The 24153-nt window shown below is 38.4% G+C and overlaps 1 protein-coding gene across 2 annotated transcripts in view; it reads left to right on the plus strand.

Moving 5' to 3' along the window:
- The window catches only part of nompC (no mechanoreceptor potential C), a 213664-nt gene that overhangs the window by 136933 nt on the left and 52578 nt on the right, over positions 1–24153 (plus strand). For both annotated transcript variants that reach the window (XM_083122460.1, XM_083122459.1), the window contains 7 exons: positions 1396–1501; positions 7450–7646; positions 8238–8336; positions 16135–16228; positions 18131–18339; positions 21264–21521; positions 22808–23224. In XM_083122460.1, the coding sequence (XP_082978586.1) occupies positions 1396–1501; positions 7450–7646; positions 8238–8336; positions 16135–16228; positions 18131–18339; positions 21264–21521; positions 22808–23224 (1380 nt within the window). The remainder of the gene's footprint in view (positions 1–1395; positions 1502–7449; positions 7647–8237; positions 8337–16134; positions 16229–18130; positions 18340–21263; positions 21522–22807; positions 23225–24153) is intronic.

Raw genomic sequence — 24153 nt, forward strand, 5'->3', positions numbered from 1 at the left:
TTGATAGAGATGTAATCCTGTGGTTAGTGAAAGGTTCAGAGAGCGAGACATGGGAAATCCTTTTTCTAGCCTTGTTGCATTTGGCATCTATGTGTGTAATGATGCAGTTCCCTCTTTAAAATAGCTCCTAAATATGCAGCCTTTGCACTTTCTGGAATCAGACGATTGACCAAACAGATCTTTCCAGAAGTCAGGATTCTGTTGAAGACTATAGGCACCCTCTTTCAATATGGTTACATTCGGTTTTGGTAGAACTTTTACTCTGCCGTGTTCTACCGATTTCGACTGACGGACGTTCTGACGAGGAGGTGTTCACACTGTACCAGGAAAATGGTTAGTGTGTGTGTAGAGTTTGATCAAAATGGCCGACGAGATGTTAATGTTGGATGACCATCTGTTGAAATAAAAATGGAGTGGGTTGATGACATTTTGGATGAATTGTGTTTTATGTGTATATTTTTAATAACGAGAAGTCATTGACAAGATCATTGACGAAGGCGTACAAGATTTGTGATCCTTGTAGAATCCCTGCGTTCATACGGCTTGTCGTGGAGGTGCGTCCATTGATAGAAGCCACACATCTTATTTCTAGGTGATAACTGGCGATCAGCTTACAGTATCTAGTAGGGAGGTGCAGTTGTAACTTGTATGGGTGTGAAAACTATGACAAAGCTTTCTTCACATCGAGAAATAAGACAAGAGAACAGAATTTGCAATCCATGCGGGTCCGGAAGGAGGTGCTGTCTTTAGTGTTTTGGTGAAGGCGTTCCTGAAGGACCTCTAGAAAAGGTTAATAAGATCATAGAGTAAAATTATCAGCCGATGATTATCAATATTCTGGAATATTGCATTATTCAATCGAATCATTTATTTCATAACCCCATATCGACCATATAGATGCATTTTAGTTTTTCCTCGATTGAAAATCTGCAGATTTATAGACATCTACTTGCAATAACACAATAGTAATGTTTCTAATTTTATTATTTAAACTGATATTTTTTTTTTTATCTAAATTTACTCGAAGGAGCATGATAGTTTTTTTGTGTTTTCTCAACATACGGATTTGTGGAGATGGGATTTCTGAAATATACGATTCAGTTGATAAAGAAAATATATTTTTTTGCCACTTGTCTTATTATATTATATGTCCTAATTCCTATATCCATCTAAATTTGGCTCTGGTTCTCTATGCGTGGCATTGATACTAGCAACGATAGAATGTTTCATATATTTTACCCATTATATTTTCAAGCTTTCTGGGACAATTGGGAAAACTGTCGACTATAGCAGGAATGCGTATCAATATATATTTATATATATATTATATATATATATATATATATATATAATATATATATATATATATATAATGCTCCTCTTTATACATTTCAGAATGAAGGCCAAACCGCATTACACATCGCATCGCAAAATGGCGACGATCACATGGTCAAGTATTTCTACGGAGTTCGAGCCAACGCCTCGCTCATCGACGCACATGGTGAGTACTAGACTGTTTACTTCTACTTACGCTACGTTACGTCAGTTTTTAAGGGAAACTTGGACTTGTGGGTACCCAAATTGTATCACAGTAAAAGTGAATATTTTGTACGAAAAAGTTATCATTTTAAATTGTAGCTTGTTGTTTTTTCCCGTAAAAAGTTCAATGTTACGGACTTATTAAAATTTTAAAGTTTTTATTAAGAGTTTTCAGGGACTTTTAAAATGTAATCGTGATAATGTTTTGCAAATTTGATGTGTATGTCGCTAGTTTTGCAATTAATTCCGATTTTATTTGTATTTTCTTATTTAACATAATGCCTTCCGTTTAGTTCAGTGGTAACGCTGTCTTCTTGGAGGTACGGTAACCGGCAATAAAAATGGGACACCTATATCCTGAAATGCTCGCTTCCCTGCAAGGCGTTGTGTGTGTTGCCTAACTCTACGGCGGTAAGTAGATTTTAATAGAAAATTTTCAAAATTCTACCACCGGGTAGCGTTAGGTAATAAGTGAGTATTTCAGTAACTACGTAGATGTCCCATTCTCATTACATTATTGATTGCACATTGGTCCGAGTACCACTTTAAAGTGTAGGTTCAGTCACGATTAACCTATCTGAGCATAGGGTTGGTTTGGCAACACTTTTTTGTACTACTGTCGCCTTCATGCCACTTCTGACTAATCGTGACAATGAGAGTGATAAATCACACAAAGGAACATCGGTGCACAGGCCGAATCTCAAACTCGGAATTTTCAAATGGCGGGATTGTGAGTGGGTGATGCCACTCAACGCCCTCGGTCACTCAGACTGCTAATTTCAATTTAGTGAAGGGAGTGCCGAGAGGGTTTCGAGGCTCAACGCTCAGCAATATCTCGTCATGGTGGAATTAAAAATGCAAAAAAAAATTAGCTGTCATTGCTTCTTCTACATTGTAATATTTAAATCTCAATGGTCTTTGTTTCTTGCCTTCGCAAGCTATCCCTGAACGTTCCATGCAAGTAAGTGGTGGAATGTGATGGTAGGGCCCCACACATTCGTAATCTCGGCATTTTTTTTTGAGGGGATGCGATCAGCACTACGTTCCCGTTGCTTTTTTTGGTACAATCTGAAGTGCTGCGATTTTTTTAATAGTCGTGTATTAAAAGTGCCTAATGCTCCCTGTTCTTTTTTCACTAAGAGAGTCGAAAATTTATGAGAAATAGCAATTTTCTTTCCAGAAACGCAAAACCAATAATACCAGGGAGATTGCACACACTTCAAATGGTTCTTTCCTTTGGGGGGGGGGGAGATTGGCATAAACTGTGTGTAATACATATAAATAAATATATACATTCAGCAGTACCTATATAGGGTGTTTCCGGGCTGATGATACAAACTTTCAGTGATGATGGAGAAGGGCACATGTATCAATTTTTTATAAGGAACCCTGGTCCTTAAACGACTTAGTCGAAAGTTATAAGCGAAAATCGGTGTATGAAGATGTAGTCATTCCATGCCAAATCAACACAGATATGTGTAATTTCCAACCTGACCATTTCCGATTATCATGAAATTTGGGGCGTTGAAACTATGCATGGAACTTAGTAACTATGAAAATTTTTAGTTTCGTTTGTCTTGTAATTGTTAAATTATTCAAGGTCAAAGTTAGCAGAAATTTCCCTTTTTGAGCCCGCTTAGCTATACTAAATGTGCTGTAACTCCGCCCCAATTTCGTCTAGGAAGCTCAAATAAAGCTTATTGTACAGGAAATTGAACAAGATTACCAGTGATATAACAAGCGTACCTTTGGATAAAAATATAATTGTATCACGTGACCTTGACTTTTGACCTTGAATATCTCAAAACATGTCATCACCAAAAATCGTGAAAAAAAATATATTTGGTCCCTCATACCATACTCTAAAACATATCAAAAAATCATTTTGGGACTGCAATGGGATCAGAAGATACAAAATAATATGTGTAACTATGTGACTGATAAAAGCCTCATTACATGAACTATGACGAGTCAAAAGTCTTTTAACACCCACTACAAAATGTAAAGGAGTTACGCAGGTCCGGCATAGTGTTGACCGCCATATTGAATTCAACGCAAAAATTTCAAAGGAAAGGGTGTGATCTGATATATCAAATCAGGCTAGAATTTTACGAGAAATGAAGCAGCGAAGGTTTTTTCAACTTATCTTTAGCCGGACCTGCGCTTGACACACACAGCTAGAGATCTCCCTGTGCCTAACCTATGTCTTTCATGACCAGGATAACTCCTTTACATTTTGTAGGGGGTGTTAAGGGACTTTTTACTCGTCATAGTTCATGTAATGAGGCTTTTATCAGTCACATAGTTACACATATTATTTTGTATCTTCTGATCCCATTGCAGTCCCAAAATGATTTTTTGATATGTTTTAGAGTATGGTATGAGGGACCAAATATATTTTTTTCACGATTTTTGGTGATGACATGTTTTGAGATATTCAAGGTCAAAAGTCAAGGTCACGTGATACAATTATATTTTTATCCAAAGGTACGCTTGTTATATCACTGGAAAGCTTGTTCAATTCCCTGTACAATAAGCTCTATTTGAGCTTCCTAGACGAAATTGGGGCGGAGTTACAGCACATTTAGTATAGCTAAGCGGGCTCAAAAAGAGAAATTTCTGCCTACTTTGACCTTGAATAATTTAACAATTACAAGACAAACGAAACTAAAAATTTTCAAGTTACTAAGTTCCATGCATAGTTTCAACTCCCCAAATTTTATGAAAATCGGAGATGGTCAGGTTGAGAGCTGTGTTGATTTGGCATGGAATGACTCGTAATACTTTTATTACCTGCACAAGTTTCACGAGCTCTTTCGTGGCCAGCTTGGTCACCTGATCTGACCCCACTTGATTTCTTCTTGTGGGGTAATGTGAAAAGTCTTGTGTACGAGACACCTGTCGAGACTAAAGAGGATCTCCTGGCAAGAATTCTCGCTTCCTGTGACATTGTTCGAACGACCCCGGGTTGTTCCAACGGGTATGCTAGAACTTTGTGCGACGATGTCATGCCTGCAGCGAAGCTGGAAGACGCCACTTTGAACAACTGTTGTGAATGTAGCAGCTTGAGAAACTTGTGCAGGTAATAAAAGTATTACATCTTCATGCACCGATTTTCGCTTATAACTTTCGACTAAGTCGTTTCCGGACTAGGGTTTCTTATCTGAAATTGATGCATGTGTGTGTATTTGAAATTGTGTGTGCGTTTTGAAATAATAACACAAACATGCACACACAGTCGCACGCACAGGGTGTCCTGTGGCACAGTGGTAACGGCGTCGCATTGTAATCAAGTTGTCCCGGCTTTGATACCCAGTGGAGCCACATTAAATTGCAGGTCTATAGTACCGATTAACTTATTTGTGTACAAATGTACCTAAAACAAAAACGTTCTCTCTCTCTCTCTCTCTCTCTCTCTCTCTCACACACACTCATACAAATACTTACACACAATATAACTATGCGTGTGTCTCCGCTGCGGAAAGATCTGAGTCCTGCGCTATGATGTTAAAGGTCCCAGGTTCGAACCCTGGTCAAGCATTGTGGTTGCCCCTTAATCATCTCACTAGTTCATAACTCATCCTCATCGTCGAGACTCATCCAAAGGGAAGGAAAACGACGTAAAATAACCAAAATATAATAGAATGAACACCCCGCCTCGATATTTTTTTTTATTGGGCACTACCCTGAAATTAACATTATCTATATTAAATATTTACCGATCTCAGTTAATAAGATAATTTTCATATCGCTTTGCTAATAAATTTTGTTACAGATATTGATCAACATTCAACTCGTATGTGCATTTCCCTGCCTGGCTTATTACGTTTGCAGGGAGCCATGTACTGACAACTGAGCTAATGTAATTAGCTAACATTGGTTTACCGACAAATGACTATCGTTAATTCCGTTGCCAATTTACTTCTGGAATTACCTTTGCCTGCAAATGGCGGTATTAATCGAATCATCTAATCCGTGCAGCTATTGATTAGAATACACCGCAATAGTTCTACACTGCGTGTAGGATGATCTGTTAGTATTCGAGAGAATGGAAATTACACTTTGCGGATTGCAAAATAGCACCTTATTCGTTCGCGTAAATGGGTGGATAAATTAAAGCGATCATTAATCAAAGAAGCTTTGGTGGTCCAGTCGGTATCCAATAGTCGACCTCGGTCCCGAGTTCGAATCCAGTGCATTGCATGATGGCTACCATGTTTTTCCTGCCATTAGTCAACACACACACACACTCACATAAATATGTATATATATTGTGTAATATAAGTGACGGTTCGCTCCCTTACCGGCTACCGAGACATAAATGAGTCTACTCTGAGACCTCCTCAGACGTGCGAAAACTATAGAATATATGATTCAATCCCATTTTCACTAAACACTAATATTCGTTCTAAATATCCCACGCATTGAAGGAAACACTAACGTAAATAATAATATTATTATTGAACTCCCTTTCTTCATTTATTGTTGCCTCTTTTCCACATAAAATACAAAACAACCCTGGACCAGCATCCCCAAGCATCAACGTTAAAACAATAATCTCTCAGTTACCGAAAATATCCAGGTTAATCCATAACCACTTCGTGAAATTAAAAAATTGTGCAGCTGGTGGCTCTGGAGGCTCTGGAGTTAGGTGAAAGGCTAGTAGAAAAAGTTGAACACTGTAAAACACACTGTAAACTAGCCTTCTTATCTTCATCTTTCAAACGAGATTTTTTTTAAACAAAACACATAGTAAATCATGAACAGGACTGATATTTCTCTTAAAACTGCACGAAAGGGAACGGCAAAGGTAACGTATGCAGTCAGTTCAACTTCTCGAAGGCCAAGTGCAGAGCTTGCTTTCTCTGCCCATAGCTCTTCAGTCTCGTAATGGCAAAGCGTGCAGTGACGTCACGGTTGTCATTGCAACCAACGTAATGCAGCTATTTTTGTGTGCATAGATATCCCTTCCCCAGCTAGAGCTCTGCACTTGGGATGGATCAAAAGCTGTTGCCGAGGGTAAGAGACCACAACAGACTACAATACACAAATACTTTTCTTCTAATACCAATAGTTATACGTGATGAGGATAATTTAATAAAAACCTTTTGTACATTAAAATGTAGTGAAGTGGCACTGCACCTACTTCACCTGAATAACCGCCACTGAAACTGTGTTACGTACTAGAATTGACGCCATAACACAGAAAGGATATTTTGTTTTAATTTTAGGATCTTAAAAGTCGAACTATCCAATTATGAGAAGACGTGACGTGATGTTTGTCATGATTACTAAAGGTGATAGATATACTACTTTAAAGAGGTAAGAGGATAACATACTACATAGGGGAATTTTTCGGACAATAGTCTTACATGAAGTGGCTCTAGGGTTATCCTGGCATCTAATCAATGGGTACCGGAACGTTTACCTATCATCATAATTATGGCCGAGATAGAGAATGTGGGGAACCCTACTTTCACATCCCCTGTGCCTAATTTTGTTGATTATTTTTATTGCTTGGAAGGTGTAGCGGCGATTGGATACCAAGACTGGGGGGGGGGGGGCAAGGACAGTTTACTTTTTCTTGGTATACAAGACTTAGCATTAAAAGACCATAGTGTGAGGCATTTTTTTGGGGGGGGGGAACTGCCCTCCACGCCCCCCCCCCCAAAGCCGCCACTGCTTCGAAGCATGTTTTACATATAGATAATATCTCAATGTTTCCAAGAGTGGACTGGAATCCCTCCATCCAATTTTGGAACATTTTCAAGCAGGACACTAGTGACATCTATAGTAAATATTTGCAGATGTTTCGCAAAGTCGGAAGACTGGATGAGAAAACTAAATTTTATTACTAGGTTTTATAAACATTTAAATGGGTAATGTTTTTTTTCTGTTTTCTCATTTCAGATCGCACGCCCATGCATTTGGCCGCCGAATATGGTCATGCCAACATCATCGAGTTGCTCGCTGACAAATTCAAAGCTTCCATCTTCGAAAGGACGAAAGATGGCAGCACGTTGATGCACATTGCGTCACTAAACGGACATGCGGACTGCGCCATGATGCTCTTCAAGAAAGGCGTCTACTTACACATGCCAAATAAGGTATGGAAACTTGAATGCTTATTTGAATGGTTCATGTACATCCTTCTGAAATTAAATTAAACTCTAATGAAATATCGTACTAAATAACTATATTAATATAGTATTCTATTGATTTTTAACAGATTAATATTGTAAACTACTTCTCTTAATTGTCTTCCTAAGGAAAGTTCCTCACTGATTTTTAGATACCTTTAAAAAAATAAATACACGTTCCGGATTTTTATTAAATTCTTCGTTCGAATTTTAAAACCGTACAGGGTGCCAGAAAAAGTCGTTTTCTATAATTTCTCTCCATTCGAAAAACAGCTATCGTATTCCAAATTCCTTCTACATTATTCGAGAGAATCTTTATGATGATTGCTTTCCACTCTTTTCTATCTATGATAGAAAATAGCCTCCGGCACTACGAAACTATTAAAAATATATGTAGACAACAGAAAGCAAATCATACGAATCTCTTTAATGCTCTAGAATTAATTCTAAACGCATGTAATTCTTCAGAATTTGAAATGTCCGTACTTTCTCAAACAGATAATAGAAATTTAGATTTCATTAACAATGAAGTAACACATTTTCTTGTTCTTCTTATAGGGAGGTGCGAGGAGTATTCACACAGCTGCAAGGTATGGTCACGTGGGTATCATTAGTACGCTGCTGCAGAAAGGGGAGCAGGTGGACGTCAAGACTCATGTAAGTATTTGGCTGAAACTTTGGTAGAGGTTGGATTGCTAAATAAGTATTGTTCCCATTGGCTTAGTACAGCGTAAATTTCTCAAATGTTCTATTGAATGATATCAGTAAGGAGCCAGCAATAAAAAGCATACTGCTGTATCAAGAAAAGAGTAATCCTATAGTGCTGTCGTAGAATTTTCAATCCTAAGCGAGCAAAGGAGAGCGTGAGTGAGCCATCAGCTGCTTGCCGTGTAATCCTGCCCCTGTGTTGCCAAAATGTGCTGTGTCCTTCAACACATCATCGTCATATTTATGCAGTGCCAAGTGTTTGTATCGTCATCACTAGCGTACGAAATATTTTTCTGGAGGGTGTCGGAATTGTAAAGGTAGATATTGCATAGCTGCCTTCAAGGGTAAGGGTTGGCGGAATAGACCAAAGATATTAGTAATTCACATTTTTAACATCAGTTTTAAAAGTTGTACAAGAAAAAAATCACAATATAGGGTCATTTTAAGGAAGGGGTTGAATTCCCCACTCGGGCTTTCCCTAGTTCTTCACTGCTTTCTTTGAAAATATTGATGACTTCAAAATTTCTGGAAGGTCTGTAGCACCATGAGCTCTCCCCTACGTACGCCAGTTATCGTGACGTGATATTTAACCTTGTTGATTATTTTGAGAACATAGCAAGGGAGAGAAGTTATAAATATGACAACGTGGGGACACTTGGGCACAAGCGAAGTGGAAAATTTTCGTCTGCTGTGACTTTGAGAGGAATAAACGAATGACTCTACACCATACTTCGCGAATTGGCCACAATCTTCCTCTATTTGGTACGACTGAGCCTTTTCATTACTTACCAGGTGTATAAGCTTAAATCTGCTGTTTGCTCATAGATGGCGTTAGTGAGCGTATGAAGCTACCATGAGCACGCCATACCTGGTGTTTTTATGAGTTGGACATCTGCCAACACAAATCAGTGCACATCGTTAGCAGGTGCAGACAACAACAGACAGTGTTCCTGTGGTAAGCATGTCTAGTTTTGTGCCAGAAAAAGAGCATATGCGGGAAGCTCTGCTTTTCTGCTTCCATTTGAAGAAATCGGCTGCCGAATCGCATCGAATGCTTGTGGAGGCCTACGGTGACAGTGCTGTATCGGAAACAACGTGCAGGGATTGGTTTCGTCGGTTCAAAGACGGCAATTTTGACCTGAGCGACAAGAAGCGTGAAAATCGGCCCAGGAAGGTTGAGGACCATCAATTGCAGGCTCTTTTGGACGAGGACGATACCCAAACGCAAAAGATGCTTGCCGAGCAATTGGGTGTTACTCAAGCAGCCATTTCCATGCGTCTACGTGCCATGGGAAAGGTTCAAAAGATCGGAAAATGGGTGCCGCATGAATTGACCGATCGGCAGCTGGAGAGACGCCAAAACACATGCGAAATCTTGCTTGCCAGACAAAAAAGAAAGTCTTTCCTGCATCGGATTGTGACTGGTGATGAAAAGTGGATATATTTCGAGAATCCTAAACGCAAGAAATCGTGGGTTGATCCCGGCCAACCATCAACATCTTCCTCGAGACCAAATCGCTTCGGCCGGAAGACGATGCTGTGTGTTTGGTGGGATCAACAGGGCATCGTCTACTTTGAGCTGTTGAAACCTGGTGAAACTGTCACTGCCCACCGCTACCACCAACAACTGATCAAATTGCACCGTGCTCTGTGTGACAAAAGACCGGATTATCAAGAAAGACATGACAAGCTGATTTTCCTCCACGACAACGCCCCATCACACACGTCAAGACGGGTCCAAAACTACTTGGAGACACGCAACTGGGAGGTGCTACCCCATCCCGCATATTCACCAGACCTGGCCCCTTCCGACTACCATCTGTTTTCGTCGATGGGCCACGCCCTCGCTGAGCAGCACTTCGATTCGTATGCAGACGTCCGAAAATGGCTTGATGAGTGGTTTGCCTCGAAAGAGAAGGACTTTTTTTGGCGTGGTATCCACAAATTGCCCGAGAGATGGGCAAAATGTGTAGCTCGCGAGGGCAAGTACTTTGAATAAATTTCTTGTTGCTTTCTATGAACAAACCATGTGTTTTTCTGACTACAAAACAGCAGATTTAAGCTTATACACCTGGTATATTTAAGTGAATCTTTCTTGCGAGCCAAAAACAGAATAGATACTGAGAAAATCACGTGTAAAATATGCCATAATATTGAGTATTACAGTTTTAGTCATTGGGCCAAGTATTGATGGTTTTCCAGAGAATAACCCTTGCTCGAAAATCTGAAAGTATGTGGGTAGGTTTAAAGTACTCTACAAAGTCTCCCAGACATATTTTTCCTAAGTAATGAAGAAACGTATAGATGGCCATAAACTCTCCTCAAGGTCTCTAGCAATATATACGCTGACATTTTGTAGTTCAGGAAAACTTGTGAAATGCGTCTGGTGTCATATTTGAAATGGCAGGAAGAAATGTAATATTCGTGAGTGTATACATATTCCCTGTCTTTCTTTCTCTCTCTGTTTTATGAAATCTTCTGGTTTAACTTATGACATTTCAAAAATATAAACGACACTCTGAATATTATTTCAAGGTATTTCTTGCTCCGTATGCCACGGGGAGGTTTGGGTTGTGAGCTACTCTTCCTCACTCGTATGTGACATTTTCACACATGGCAATTAGAGATTCTTGAAGTGTCTGTGCTACAATTACTACCTAATTATCAACAATGCTTTTCGAAGCAGAGTTCACGTAACATTTACTCAAATATATCATTGTCATTGCATTATTTAGAGAGGGTCATTATGTTCAATAGAGCAGTATCATATATGCACTCCTATATTGGGTGCCTCCTCCTATCCTTTTTCTGAAGCCAGTGCTCGTACCAAACCACACGAAATTCGAAAAAACTAAAACATTACTGGTACTAGTGGCGGTTTAAGGTCCTTCATTCGGGAAAGGGGGGGATCAGATGACAGTTATTTTAATCAACCCACTATGTTTATTGAAGGTTTGTTATTACTTTAAATAGGAGTACTTAACGTGTTCAGATCTTTATTTTGAGGACTGAACTCGGAAGTTGGTAAGATTTATAAAAGTACGTACAGTGGATATGACACATTACTTATGTGTGTGTGCGTACACATTCTGAACTCAATATAGTAACTTCAGAACAAGAAGAGATCTCAGACCACCTGCCCAGGTGTAAAATTTCGAAAATCCAGAATTTGGAATGTGACAGAAGGTGTTAGAACTGTTTGATGCGTGATAGGCGAAGGCACAGTAAATAATCCAGAAGAATGCATATATAATATTGCCGTATTATACACAACCCCTTCCAAATGATGCAAATGCAATGATATATTTGGATAAACGTTACGTGATCTCAGCTTCGGAAATCATTGTTGATAAGTAGGTAGTAATTTTAGCAGAGGCACTTAAAGACGTGCTCAAAATGCCATATGTGAAAATACTCGAAATCAAATTGCTATATGCACACACACATGTACACATTGCTTTCGATAGACACATTTCTGCTTGGACTATTTCTTTGTATAAGTTGTGTAAACTATTCATGATACATATTTTCAGTGGCATCAACTGATATTCCTTCCTATTATCATTATTATTATACTTGTTATCGAATGCTTATTGAAATCACTACAAATTCAAGGGAGGTAAGATGTTATTTTGTATATAATTATTAAACAAGACCTTACATTAAACTCCTGGTTTTTCAAAACCTGGCGCCACTGAATATAGTCCTAAAAATTACATGTAACGTCATCTGGGATTTACTCATTTTTTTCTCTTTTGGTCATGCATTTGAGGGGGAGCTGCAGCACTATCTGCGCTCTCTCGGTTCGTCCTTGGGGAGATCATTTTATTTTGAACGTGAAGAAATGTGTGTATTTCTAATGTTATTGACGATTTATAGTTAATTTTATACATCTTGGGGGAAAAGAGTGGTAGTCCCTCTTGCTTAGGGCTGCCAGGCGCCCTATATATCCTGTATGTTAATCCTATCCTTCACTTGGACATCAGATAATTTAATCAAAGTAAATAGATGTTCCAATGGGGAAACCAAATGTCAGGAGAAAATCTCAGAAAATATTTGGGAATAACTGGCTGCTGCGAGAAGTATGCTTGTAGGAGTGTGTGAAGTCATTAGCGGGATCTGGGAAAAAATTACTGTCGCGATGCAGACTTCGGGAAACGCCTTTCCGATTTTCGGGATCGTGAATAGTTGGGATACCTTGATGGGTCGTGTAATAAAAGTGCTATATTCTCCAAGTCCTCTCGAGTCTGTGAGTAAAAATGCAAGTTTCATTCCAGAAATTGCTAAAACGATCACTTCAGGGAGAAATAATGTATGGAATTCGAGATTTTCACATTATCTGGAAATCTTGAAATGTTGTCGCACCGAAACTTCCCAATTTGTCTGCAAATGTTGAAAATTTATCGTCCAATACACCTGACCAAACACGCATGTGATAGTTATTCATTAGAAGTTGGGACATTTTGGGCTCTGGTATTAATTTCATTTAGTTTAGGTGATTTTAATATTGCTTTTCTGACATTTTTGACTAATCGCGACGATGAGGGTGAATCGTGATAAGACAAGATGAACGAAGGAACAATCACAAACACAAATGGAGATTGACATTTGAGTGCCATCAGAGAAGGACACTCCTTAGACTGCATGCATTCATTTAAAAAAAGAAAGCAAATTCGAACTGGCAATGTGTCAATCTCATATTCTTTACTGTAAATGAGATTTCTTTACATATTTTTACACAGTGGGTCCTCTTTTTTGCTTAAGGCGATATTAAGCTTTGCTATACACATGGCTCTCACGATTATACTAGGCCTATTCTCTATCCGTTGTAAGAATGAAGTCAATGTTCACAAGTACACTCGACTTGTGGAAAAACCACTGGATATTGAGATGACAGCTGTGCCCGAATTTTGCGTGTAGGATGTGCGAATGATAAAGCCATACCACTCAGCCCAGATACGATAGCAAAGTTGTGGAACATTGCATAATGAGATGTACAGCTCATATTCATAATATATTCAGGATAACATAGGAACTAACACGTCACGTCAATTGTTTCTGTTTGCATTAGCTTCGTTTTTACAATGGATGGAGAATAGTTAATATTTCGATTACAGAGATACAAGGTTGTGTTGACCTTGCTTTAGTGCTAAATCAACGCCTGCTAGGTTTCCACGTTCCGGGCTACGCAGCCACTTAATTACCAGTGCATCATGATAGTGGAATTGCATCCGTGGAGTCCATTCGGCCAAAGGTATTCCCCTTGACACGCAAATTAACCTGCACAACACATTAGGACCGATGTTTACACCCGCAGAGCAACGTGCAAGTGGTTGACTTGCGCGTTTATTGGCTGTGAGTGATATGCATTAACCCAAGCTGATTTTGGTATTCAAATTGTTTGCAATTGTCCGAGCCACTACATTGACGATCTACTAATAAGTGCATAACTGTGAAGTAACTAATTTTACTGACTCAATGACTTTTAACAGGGTTCATAACTTTTTTTTTGTAATCTCTGCGGTTTAAAAATAAGTTTACGTACAACAGGACAATGAATTAGGCCCTTGTGTATGTTTATATTGGAGGAGGGGAGTCAGGGGAGTTAAAGTGAGTTTCAGACCGAAGCGACAAGCCACAAGAGACATATGTCATTCGGAAACGAATTTTCGTAAGTAAATGCATCTATTTGTACCATACTACAGAGCATTCCCTGACATTCGCTACGAGACTCGGCGGAAAGCTGCCCGGCATCAGCGCTTGTCTTTCCCAGTGAAAGGGTCCGCGACAGTCGGTAGAGTCGGCTATTAAAATTACAGTTTTCATATTGTGTACTAACCTTGACTACAGAAGGTGTTGAAAATGATGTCCCTCTGCTGTAACACATTCCTGGCATCTCCCAAGGAAATTGGCATTTACACATACAAGTTCGTCTACTGTAATTCTCCCGATTTCTAGTACAATACTCTCTTTTAACTCACGGATAGTGTGCGGATTGTCTTTGTATACTTTATTTTTTAGATTTCCCCATTTTTCTTGCCACTTTTATTCAGAACTGACCCTGTTACTCTAAACCTTTTTACAAGGTTTAATATAGTGGTCCTATGTGGAACGGGAATACCAGGAAATTTCGTTGCAAAACGTCGTCGCACTTCTTCACAATTCCTTTTTCCGAAGTAACACTCGACAAGATAAATCCTTTGTTGCAATGTAAACTTTTGTGGTGCCATATTAAGCCACACTATTGATTGATTTAGTTTATTTTACTTCGCGTTTTGTGCCTCTTGCCTAATTTGCGAAGATGGGGATGAGTGATGAAATGATGAAATTGATGAATGGACATTCACAAACAACCAAGCCCGAGCGCGATTCGAACCCGGGACCCTTGGCTTCGCAGCGCGATGTTTAAGCCACAGTATAACACAAGGTCCACGTGCTGCTTTTATGTCACTCGGACTAGGTCGTTTTCACAGTAGCATGTCGCGTCCGTCTATTAGTCGCGCATGCGCAGTGAATATATTTAATACTTTTGTGTTGCACTCAAGGTATCGAGTTGATTTTAATAGATGTGCACCGCATAATCTAACATTATTTATTCAACACCAAAATGCCACTAAACATAAAACGAACTCCACATATAAAAGACAAAACACAATTTGTCAGTACAAACATATTTCAGTTTCCAAAGGTGTTATAAATTGTACGGATCACTTACACTCTGAACGATCGCAGCGTCACACACAATATCAATATTTTATAGACTGGAGGAGGCCGTGTCCCTTGACACCTTGGTCTGAAAAATCCCTAACGCTGGTGATGAAATTAAGCTATTAGGAAATCAAATCTAATCAAAGCCCTTTCCCAACGCATATTCTGTTATTGTCAGTGGCGGCGATTGGGTTCCTAAACTGGGCGGGGGGGGCAAGAGTAGTTTACTTTCCATTGGTAGATCAGATTTAGACAGTGCGGCGGCAAAAGTGGAAAAAAGTTCGGGGGGAGGGAATGTCCTAATCGCCGCCACTGGTTGTTATTGTCTATCTACTGGACTGTCTTGTCACCTTAGGGGAAGACATTAGAATGGTAATCGTGCCATGAAGCAAGGATTCCTTTGAAAAACTAAAGCTAATTCATGATTTACGTATAAATTATTTCCTACTTTTAAATTTGTTGTACACTTGCGTGCATAGAAATAGACCCACCTCACACTTTTGGCATAAAATGTTTATTTGTTCTTACTTCTTCTTCCAACTGTTTGGAGGCACATAAAATGTTAATCCAAATGGAAGCGTCTAATCCTACTTATAAGTAGATAAAGTTCAGTAATAAATACGTATGATGTTAATAATATCTTATGTCAAAAGTGTGAGGTGGGTCTATTACTTTGCACGCGAGTGTATTTCTATTATATTCGGTTCAGCACGAAATTATACGAAATTTGAACTACAGATGTCGCTGTTAGATTATGTAGCTAATTTGTACTATATTATTATGTTTTCCAGACTTCGTTAACGACATAGTTAATGTATTTTGGAGATGAGGCATTTATCTAAAATAGTAGATGTAACAAACTTAATGAATCCAGTTTCTGTATCGCTCCTGTTCATGTAATATTAATTCCCCTAATAGAAAAGTATTTATTATTTTAATTAATTTTGACCTTTAAAATACAGGATGAGTGTTCAGATTTATATCTCTGTGGTACCAACCACGCAAGTCGTAATTTGCTATTTCATTGCTTTCTTCGCAGGATAATTACACAGCTCTGCATATTGCAGCGGAATCAGGGAAACCGGCCGTCGTGGAAACTTTGCTCGGTTATGGAGCTGACGTTCATGTACAGGGTACGTACAGAGTATAACGATCATATCAGACACACACATGTATATAGGGGACGAGAAAATGCACACTTTAACAGTTATATCGAATGTTCTCTCAAGATATGTCGTTAACCAGCAGAGTGGGGGGTTTATAATATTTGGGCCTCTAGGATATTTCTTTTTGGGATGGGGCTGACATTATTATTATTGAGTATGAGTTTCGTCTTAAGTTTATTTTATACACAGATAGGCTAATTGGGACTGGACGTACAATTTGAAGTGGGATCCGAACCACTATGTGCCTGCATTGGATATCGAACCCGGGACCCTATTATTATTATTATTATTATTATTATTATTATTATTATTATTATTAACGGTGTTTAGTTATCATGATACTTCACTTCTACTAACTTCACAGTCTGTATTAATAACACTTGCAAGCGCTAGAAAACCGTTCCTTATAGCTTCTGTCATGAAATAAACAAGCAAAAGAACTTGACATGGTTATTTTGCTATCATCACAATACAGTATGCGCCAAAATATACAGTACTGAAATGAAAAGATGAACAAAAGTATAAGACATGTTACAATATAGTGACTGGCCTATATGCAACCCAAATAACAATCGTGCTTTTTGGGTTGCATAACTGTCAGGAAACCTAAGGTTAAGTTAGGTTAGGGCATGTGGAGTGGACGATTGTCATTTGGGTTGCATATAGACCAGTCACCTTTTTCAAACTCGGCCCACCTTCACGACCGCTTCCGTATGAGCGGAAATAATGCTCAACTATGAATACTTTTTCCTCCGTCGAGAGACCCATTTCGAACAACAACTGCACAACACAACTTTCTTTTCACTACTGCGAACACGTGCAGCTGGAGCTATGCCCCGTCGACAAACGCAACCACGTGTTCGAAATGCGCGAGTTTCAGTACTGTATATTTTGGCGTATACCGTATTATGGAATTTTGTCACTTCTGCTCCTTCAGCGTCTCATTTTTGTGAGGCCGTATCAGAGAGGGTGGACAAGTCCGTGAGTAAACAAGAGATGAAAGACTACAATAAAATTGTTCTATTAATCCAAATAGACTACACATTCTTTTGTTTGATTTATGGAAGTATATTAAATATAGCTACTCCACTAGAAAATATTCCCGCCCTCCAAGGCTCCCAATTCATTTTCTTCTGACGTTGCCACTCTGCTGTAAACATATTTTCCATAAAATTCTAGACAGCAGGCCATTCATGAAGATAACAATGCACTAACAATATAATGCCGTACGTATTTTAAATTTTTCAGCACCTTGCTAATGTACATTAACAATAACTAGAACAAAGCCGTATTGGTAAAACAGTGTAATGTCTATTGTTTGATGAGATCTGGGAATTTGCATCTTTTGTGCAAAATTACGTTAGTATTTATTCATTAATATTTTTCTTTGTAGAGTTCTGCTTTAACGGGGTCGTATAGGCAACTGGTACATGACCTACTTCACGTGGATAATACTTCAAATTCTTAAAATCTGTAACACAATAACAAAGCTAATGAAACGAAAGGGATACGGACATCGTTAAAGCTTCTTTCTTGGATTCAGTCTTTCTGTTCGGGTGGGGGGAGGGCTGATGGAACGTACAAGCAGGAAGATATAGCCGACCGTTTCAAACTCTTAAGGTACATATTCATAAACTGAGAACATGAATTACTACCTATAAATAGGTTTTCTTTTTACTTAATATTTAGTTTGACCTTGTAAATGCATTATTAGTTATGACTTATGACTTTCTGTATACTTTTATTTGTACAGCTCAAAATGACACTATATGTAGTTAGAACATTTCACTGTTGACACTATATTTCATATTTTACAATCAACAGGTTTCAGTGCATAAATAACATTTAGTTTAATTCTAATTCCTGCAGGTGGGGCCAATCGAGAGTCTCCCCTCCACATAGCGGCGCGTGTAAAGGATGGCGACAAGTGCGCCCTCATGCTGGTCAAATCGGGCGCCAGCCCCAACATCCCGACGGAGGATGGCAACACTCCAGTCCACGTGGCGGCCAAGTTTGGGAACATTCAGACGCTTATTCTACTCCTAGAAGACAGAGGAGACCCTCTCTACCAAAATAAGGTTGGTTATCTGTAGATCTAGGATTTTCATGAATACTGTATTTTTAGTTTTCGGTAAGGGTTATATGCTCCTGAAATACAGAAAATCATATTATGAAGAAGTAGTTAAATTTATAAGGGCACATGCACATTTAGCTATTTCTACATGATTCGAGCTATAGGCATCTCCATCTTAACTTTAAAATGTGTTCAAATAAAAGGTGGTTACATACCGGAATCAAATCAGCCGTAACACCTAGAGATTCCTGTTTACACGATATACTGTCAGAATATACGCGTAAATATAGAAGCTCTAATAATGTATTATATTAACAAGATTCAGTTGTAAATTACGCAATCTCAGTAGAAAATTTAGTGCAGTTTCATGAATTACTGAAGGCATGGCTTGATTTCTAATAAAGAATCTTAAACAAGAACAATCTTAAATTACAATTGTCATTTCTTTAACCGAACTGTATAATAATTCATTCTAGAGATAATGACATTCATTATCAGAAACGCCTGTTAATACTTGGTCCTGCTTCCTTTAACTACAATGCATGTAATTCAAGGGAGATATTTGTCTACAAGTATAAATTAGCTAAGAATGTGACATTTATTCATGCTAAAGCTGTATTGATTGAATGTCATGTGAGGCACACAAAACTGAGCACATCTAGCCACTACAAATTAGGTACATGGAAAGGAACACCTTCTAACTGCAAGAGAAAATCATAACATCACCTCATACAACTTGCGATAGTGCGCGGTGATGTCATGTATCTACTATTTAGTCAGTTAATGTGTCCTTTAAAGCATTTGTGTTTGCTGAATCATATTTAGCCACTAGATATGTCCTCTAAAGCATTTTAGCCACCTCATGTATTTGCTGAATCATATTTAGTCACTAGATGTGTCCTCTAAAGCATTTTAGACAGCTCATGTATTTGCCAAATCATATTTAGTCACTAGATGTGTCCTCTAAAGCATTTTAGACAGCTCATGTATTTGCTGAATCATATTTAGTCACTAGATGTGTCCTCTAAAGCATTTTAGACAGCTCATGTATTTGCCGAATCATATTTAGCCACTAGATATGTCCTCTAAAGCATTTTAGCCACCTCATGTATTTCTGAATCATATTTTGTCACTAGATGTGTCCTCTAAAGCATTTTAGACAGCTCATGTATTTGCCAAATCATATTTAGTCACTAGATGTGTCCTGTAAAGCATTTTAGACAGCTCATGTATTTGCTGAATCATATTTAGTCACTAGATGTGTCCTCTAAAGCATTTTAGCCACCTCATGTATTTCTGAATCATATTTAGCCACTAGATGTGTCCTCTAAAGCATTTTAGACAGCTCATGTATTTGCCGAATCATATTTAGCCACTAGATATGTCCTCTAAAGCATTTTAGCCACCTCATGTATTTGCCAAATCATATTTAGTCACTAGATGTGTCCTCTAAAGCATTTTAGACAGCTCATGTATTTGCTGAATCATATTTAGTCACTAGATGTGTCCTCTAAAGCATTTTAGACAGCTCATGTATTTGCTGAATCATATTTAGTCACTAGATGTGTCCTGTAAAGCATTTTAGACAGCTCATGTATTTGCTGAATCACATTTAGTCACTAGATGTATTCTCTAAAGCATTTTAGTCGTCTCTTTTGCAAGGGGGCCGGCAGGATTTTTCTCAGGGGGGCAGAGTCACAGAAACTCCTTAATTATTATTAATATTGTTACTACTACTACTACTACTACTACTACTACTACTACTACTACTATTAATAATAATAATATTGCTACTATTACTGCTATTATTGTTTTTATTTTTGTTGTTATTATTATTGTTATTAGATTACTATTACTACTGCTACCACTACTTATGTTTTTTAATTACATACATTTGTAATTTTCATATTCTGTATATCTATATATCATTTGCATAACTGTATACTTAACATTAATTCATGTAGGACAAAAAGCTGTTTTTTATAGTTGGATACTCGGTGTAAAAGAGATTGTAAGCTTAAATGTACCCCTATTTCTAATAATAATAATAATAATAATAATAATAATAATAATAATAATAATAATAATAATAATAATTGTTGCTTTAACTTCTGGCCTGTTAGTCACAGAAAACAATACTTTTTGTTATAAAATATATCTACTATTTCACCATTCGAATTACATTAACTCTTTCCAGAAATCTCAGGAGGGCAAGTGGCTCCCTGGCTCTCCCCTGCGGGCGCCCATGCTCTTTTGTCTACTCAATCATATTTAGTCCCTTGGTGTATCCTCTGAAGAATATTTAGACACCTAATGTATCCACCGATTCATATTTATACATTTGATATATTCCCAAAAGCATATTTAGACACTTGATGTATTCCCAGAAGCATATTTAGGCACTTGATGTATTCCCAAAAGCATATTTAGACACTTGAAATATATCTTTCAGCATTTATATTTTTCTTGCATTTTACTTTGTGTCGGGCCTGTGGATCCTCACAATATAATTAACTATATGTTTATTGAAATTATTAATTTCATATTATACAAATCACTTTATATTAACGGTTCAAAAAAATGTATAATTATTACTTTGCACAACGTTAATTATGTTTTATGTTATTCATTGCACTATACGCTGTATAAACGAGATATTTGGAATTCAAACGTTGCTATAGCAACGAGAATCAATAGTCATTATGTGGTAATGTGTGTGACAAAAAAATGGAAATATAGGTAATAGTGAACTGCATATTGTTCAGTTATTTCACTAATAGAATAGACCCATAGAAGTTGTATCTACACCTTCGCTTTTTAGTTTCAAATATTTATGAACGAAATGTAATCGTGCAAATGATTGACTTGTGAACGTCACAACTTGCACACTGCAATGTGAGTTGGGGTAATCCAATCTCCATCTTTCAGAAAGGCGAAACACCTCTCCACTTGGCGTGCAGGAGCTGCCAGGATGAAGTCGTGAAATACCTCATCACCTTCGTGAAGGATAACAAGGGGAAGGATGTGATGACGTCGTACGTCAACCAGGTGAACAAGGACGGAGCGACGGCGCTGCATTATGCGACGCAAGTGACCAAGAACGAGGTGGTGAAACCGAACGCCGACAAGGAGGTCACGCGGTACCTGCTGGAGGCTGGGGCCAAAGTCTCTCAATCCACCAACACGGCAAGTATATGGGAACTACTTGAAGGAGTAGAGTAGCAGGCCCTCAGCCCCTTTCAATTGTATACAAATTCATTAATAATTTTTAAGGCAAATTATGAAACATGAGTATGTATCAAATAACTTTTCGTATGCACAAAATTTCCCTATCGTTTCAAACAAATTGAAATCGATATCATAATATTCATTTATTTTTATTGTTATTATACATTGTTTCCTATTATTTTATTAAAGGTTGAGGTTCTAGTGTGTTCGAATTATGACGATGTAGGAAATAGGAAAAATTATCCATCTTGTTTATTTGAAGGGCACAGAAAATAAACTTGTAACTAATACTCGTACTTTAAAAATACTGGTCTTTAAATTTTTTTTCATTAGACTTCTATTCACAAATTGCAAACTTTCAGTTATTTATATGTAACAATTGTATGGCCAATGCATGAATACTGTCGTGAATTGTACAGTTCTGCAGCTCAATGCCACATGGCAAAAACAATCAAATCAGAAACTACTTGTCAGATTACTGCGCATGCAAACTAAGTTGTTATGTAAAATGTAAATTCGAAGAGATCTATTGTTAGTATTGAAGTTAGTTTTGAAGTGTGTAGCCTTTCGTTATTATTATCTAATCTATTGTAACTCACATTGCAATTCATTCTTTATAACTTGAAAAACAGACATGTAAAATTGTGTCAAAACTTCGAGTAAAGAGGTTTGGTCATTACAAGGAAAATTTGTAGGTTTATTTAATTTTAGTTTAAGTAAATTTCATTATTGTTGTATTTTATTAAAATTGTTATAATATAACAAATCTTCTGTCAGGGGTATTGCACGAAAAGTGGTCCTACTCCATGTCAATAACAAATGAATTAATATGGATTTTTTTTTTATAATTGTATTGAAGTTTAGATGCTTGTGAATGCATATAATTTACACATTTCACCAGTAAAAGTTACTAGCATCTGCAGCCTACATGCTTCACAGACAAATGAAGTCAAAATTTGCTACATTTTAAAAGCGTCACGCACGTAACGCACTTTTTCTTAATACTCTTCATTCATTCAGCCTGTGCCATTATACTCAAGTTTATTTTCTAATTTGTTAGCAGACACCACAAAGTACGTCATAATTATATGAAATCAGTTCCTTATCAATATTTTAATCGAATCTCATGTCTAGAACCTTAAAATGTCACACACGTAACGCTGGATTGCTCCATCAGCAACTTGGCTCCCTACAGTTCTGGTGCGGCCTAATCAGCGTATAAAGAACCAATATTTTTTTCACAGACGCAAGAGACAGCCTTCCACTACTCCGCCTTGGCCGGCAACAACGACGTCCTGGCGGAGATCCTGACCCACATGACGGCCACCGAGATCCAGAAGGCCCTGAACAAACAAAACAACATCGGATGGACGCCGCTGCTGATCGCCTGCCACAACGGCCACATGGAGCTGATCAACACGCTGCTGACCAACCACGCCCGGGTGGACGTCTTCGACCACGAGGGTCGCTCGGCCCTCCACCTGGCGGCCGAGAAGGGCTACCTGGAGGTCTGCGATTCGCTGCTCGCCCACAAGGCCTTCATCAACAGCAAGTCTCGAGTGGGTCAGACGGCGCTTCATCTGGCCGCGATGAACGGTTACACTCATCTCGTCAAGTTCCTCATCCAGGACCACAACGCCGTTAGGGACGTCCTCACTTTGGTAAGTCCATCTTTGATTTCTCACGAGTGTGGACGCCGATGTACTCTGGCGTGTTTCACCCGCCATCGAATGAAACAAAATCATTTTGATTCTCTCGGGCGAATTCGTCAGTAGTGTCGTGATATCTTTATTGACGTTACGTTTACGAACGCAGCCGGTCTCCGTGGTGAAGTTGTTACCACAGTGAGCTACGACGCCCGAGATTCCGGGTTCGAATACCGGCATGGGCATAGTGTTCTTGGTGAGTGTCCCTTAATCAATTTCATCATATCATCCTCATCTTCGCCAAAAGTGGTGGAAAAGTGAAGTAAAATAAACCAAACCAACCAATCAATCAATCACGAATGTACAGCATTAAAGGTACACCGGCAATAAAAATTGGACCCCTAGATACTGAAATATGCACTTCCTTGCAAGTTGTTATGCGTGTTGCAGAACTGTACGGTGGTGGTTGAAGTTGCCATTGAAAATTTGCTATTCAAATCCATTTATCGCCGTAGAGTTAGGCAACACACATAACGTCTTGGATGGAAGCGAGTATTTCAGGATGTAGTTGTCCTATTTTTTTTGTTGGTGACTGTACATCAATTAAGAATCACAATTGGGAACCAGGAAACTATGGCTTGTAAAGGGTGATTCATATAAAACTAACACATTTCTTTGCCGTTTTATAGAAACAAGAACACCTCGTAATTCTCCAACTTAGTTTCACATAACGCAGGACATCTAGGAGATTCATACATCCTCAAGAGAGTACGCAGCTGTGCAGAATCTGGTAGCTTTCGTCGCTGAAACTGACTCAGTCTTTGCAAGGATACAGTACGTGCTTCATATCGTGCTTCTTGTTGAGCAACTGAATGACAGAGCTCTGCGTAAAGGCTAGAGCCGAGTCAAGGATAATTTCAACAAGACGGCGCCACATGCCATAC

The sequence above is a fragment of the Lepisma saccharinum genome, chromosome 5, assembly GCF_977018435.1.
Source record: "Lepisma saccharinum chromosome 5, izLepSacc3.1, whole genome shotgun sequence".
Taxonomy (NCBI): domain Eukaryota; kingdom Metazoa; phylum Arthropoda; class Insecta; order Zygentoma; family Lepismatidae; genus Lepisma; species Lepisma saccharinum.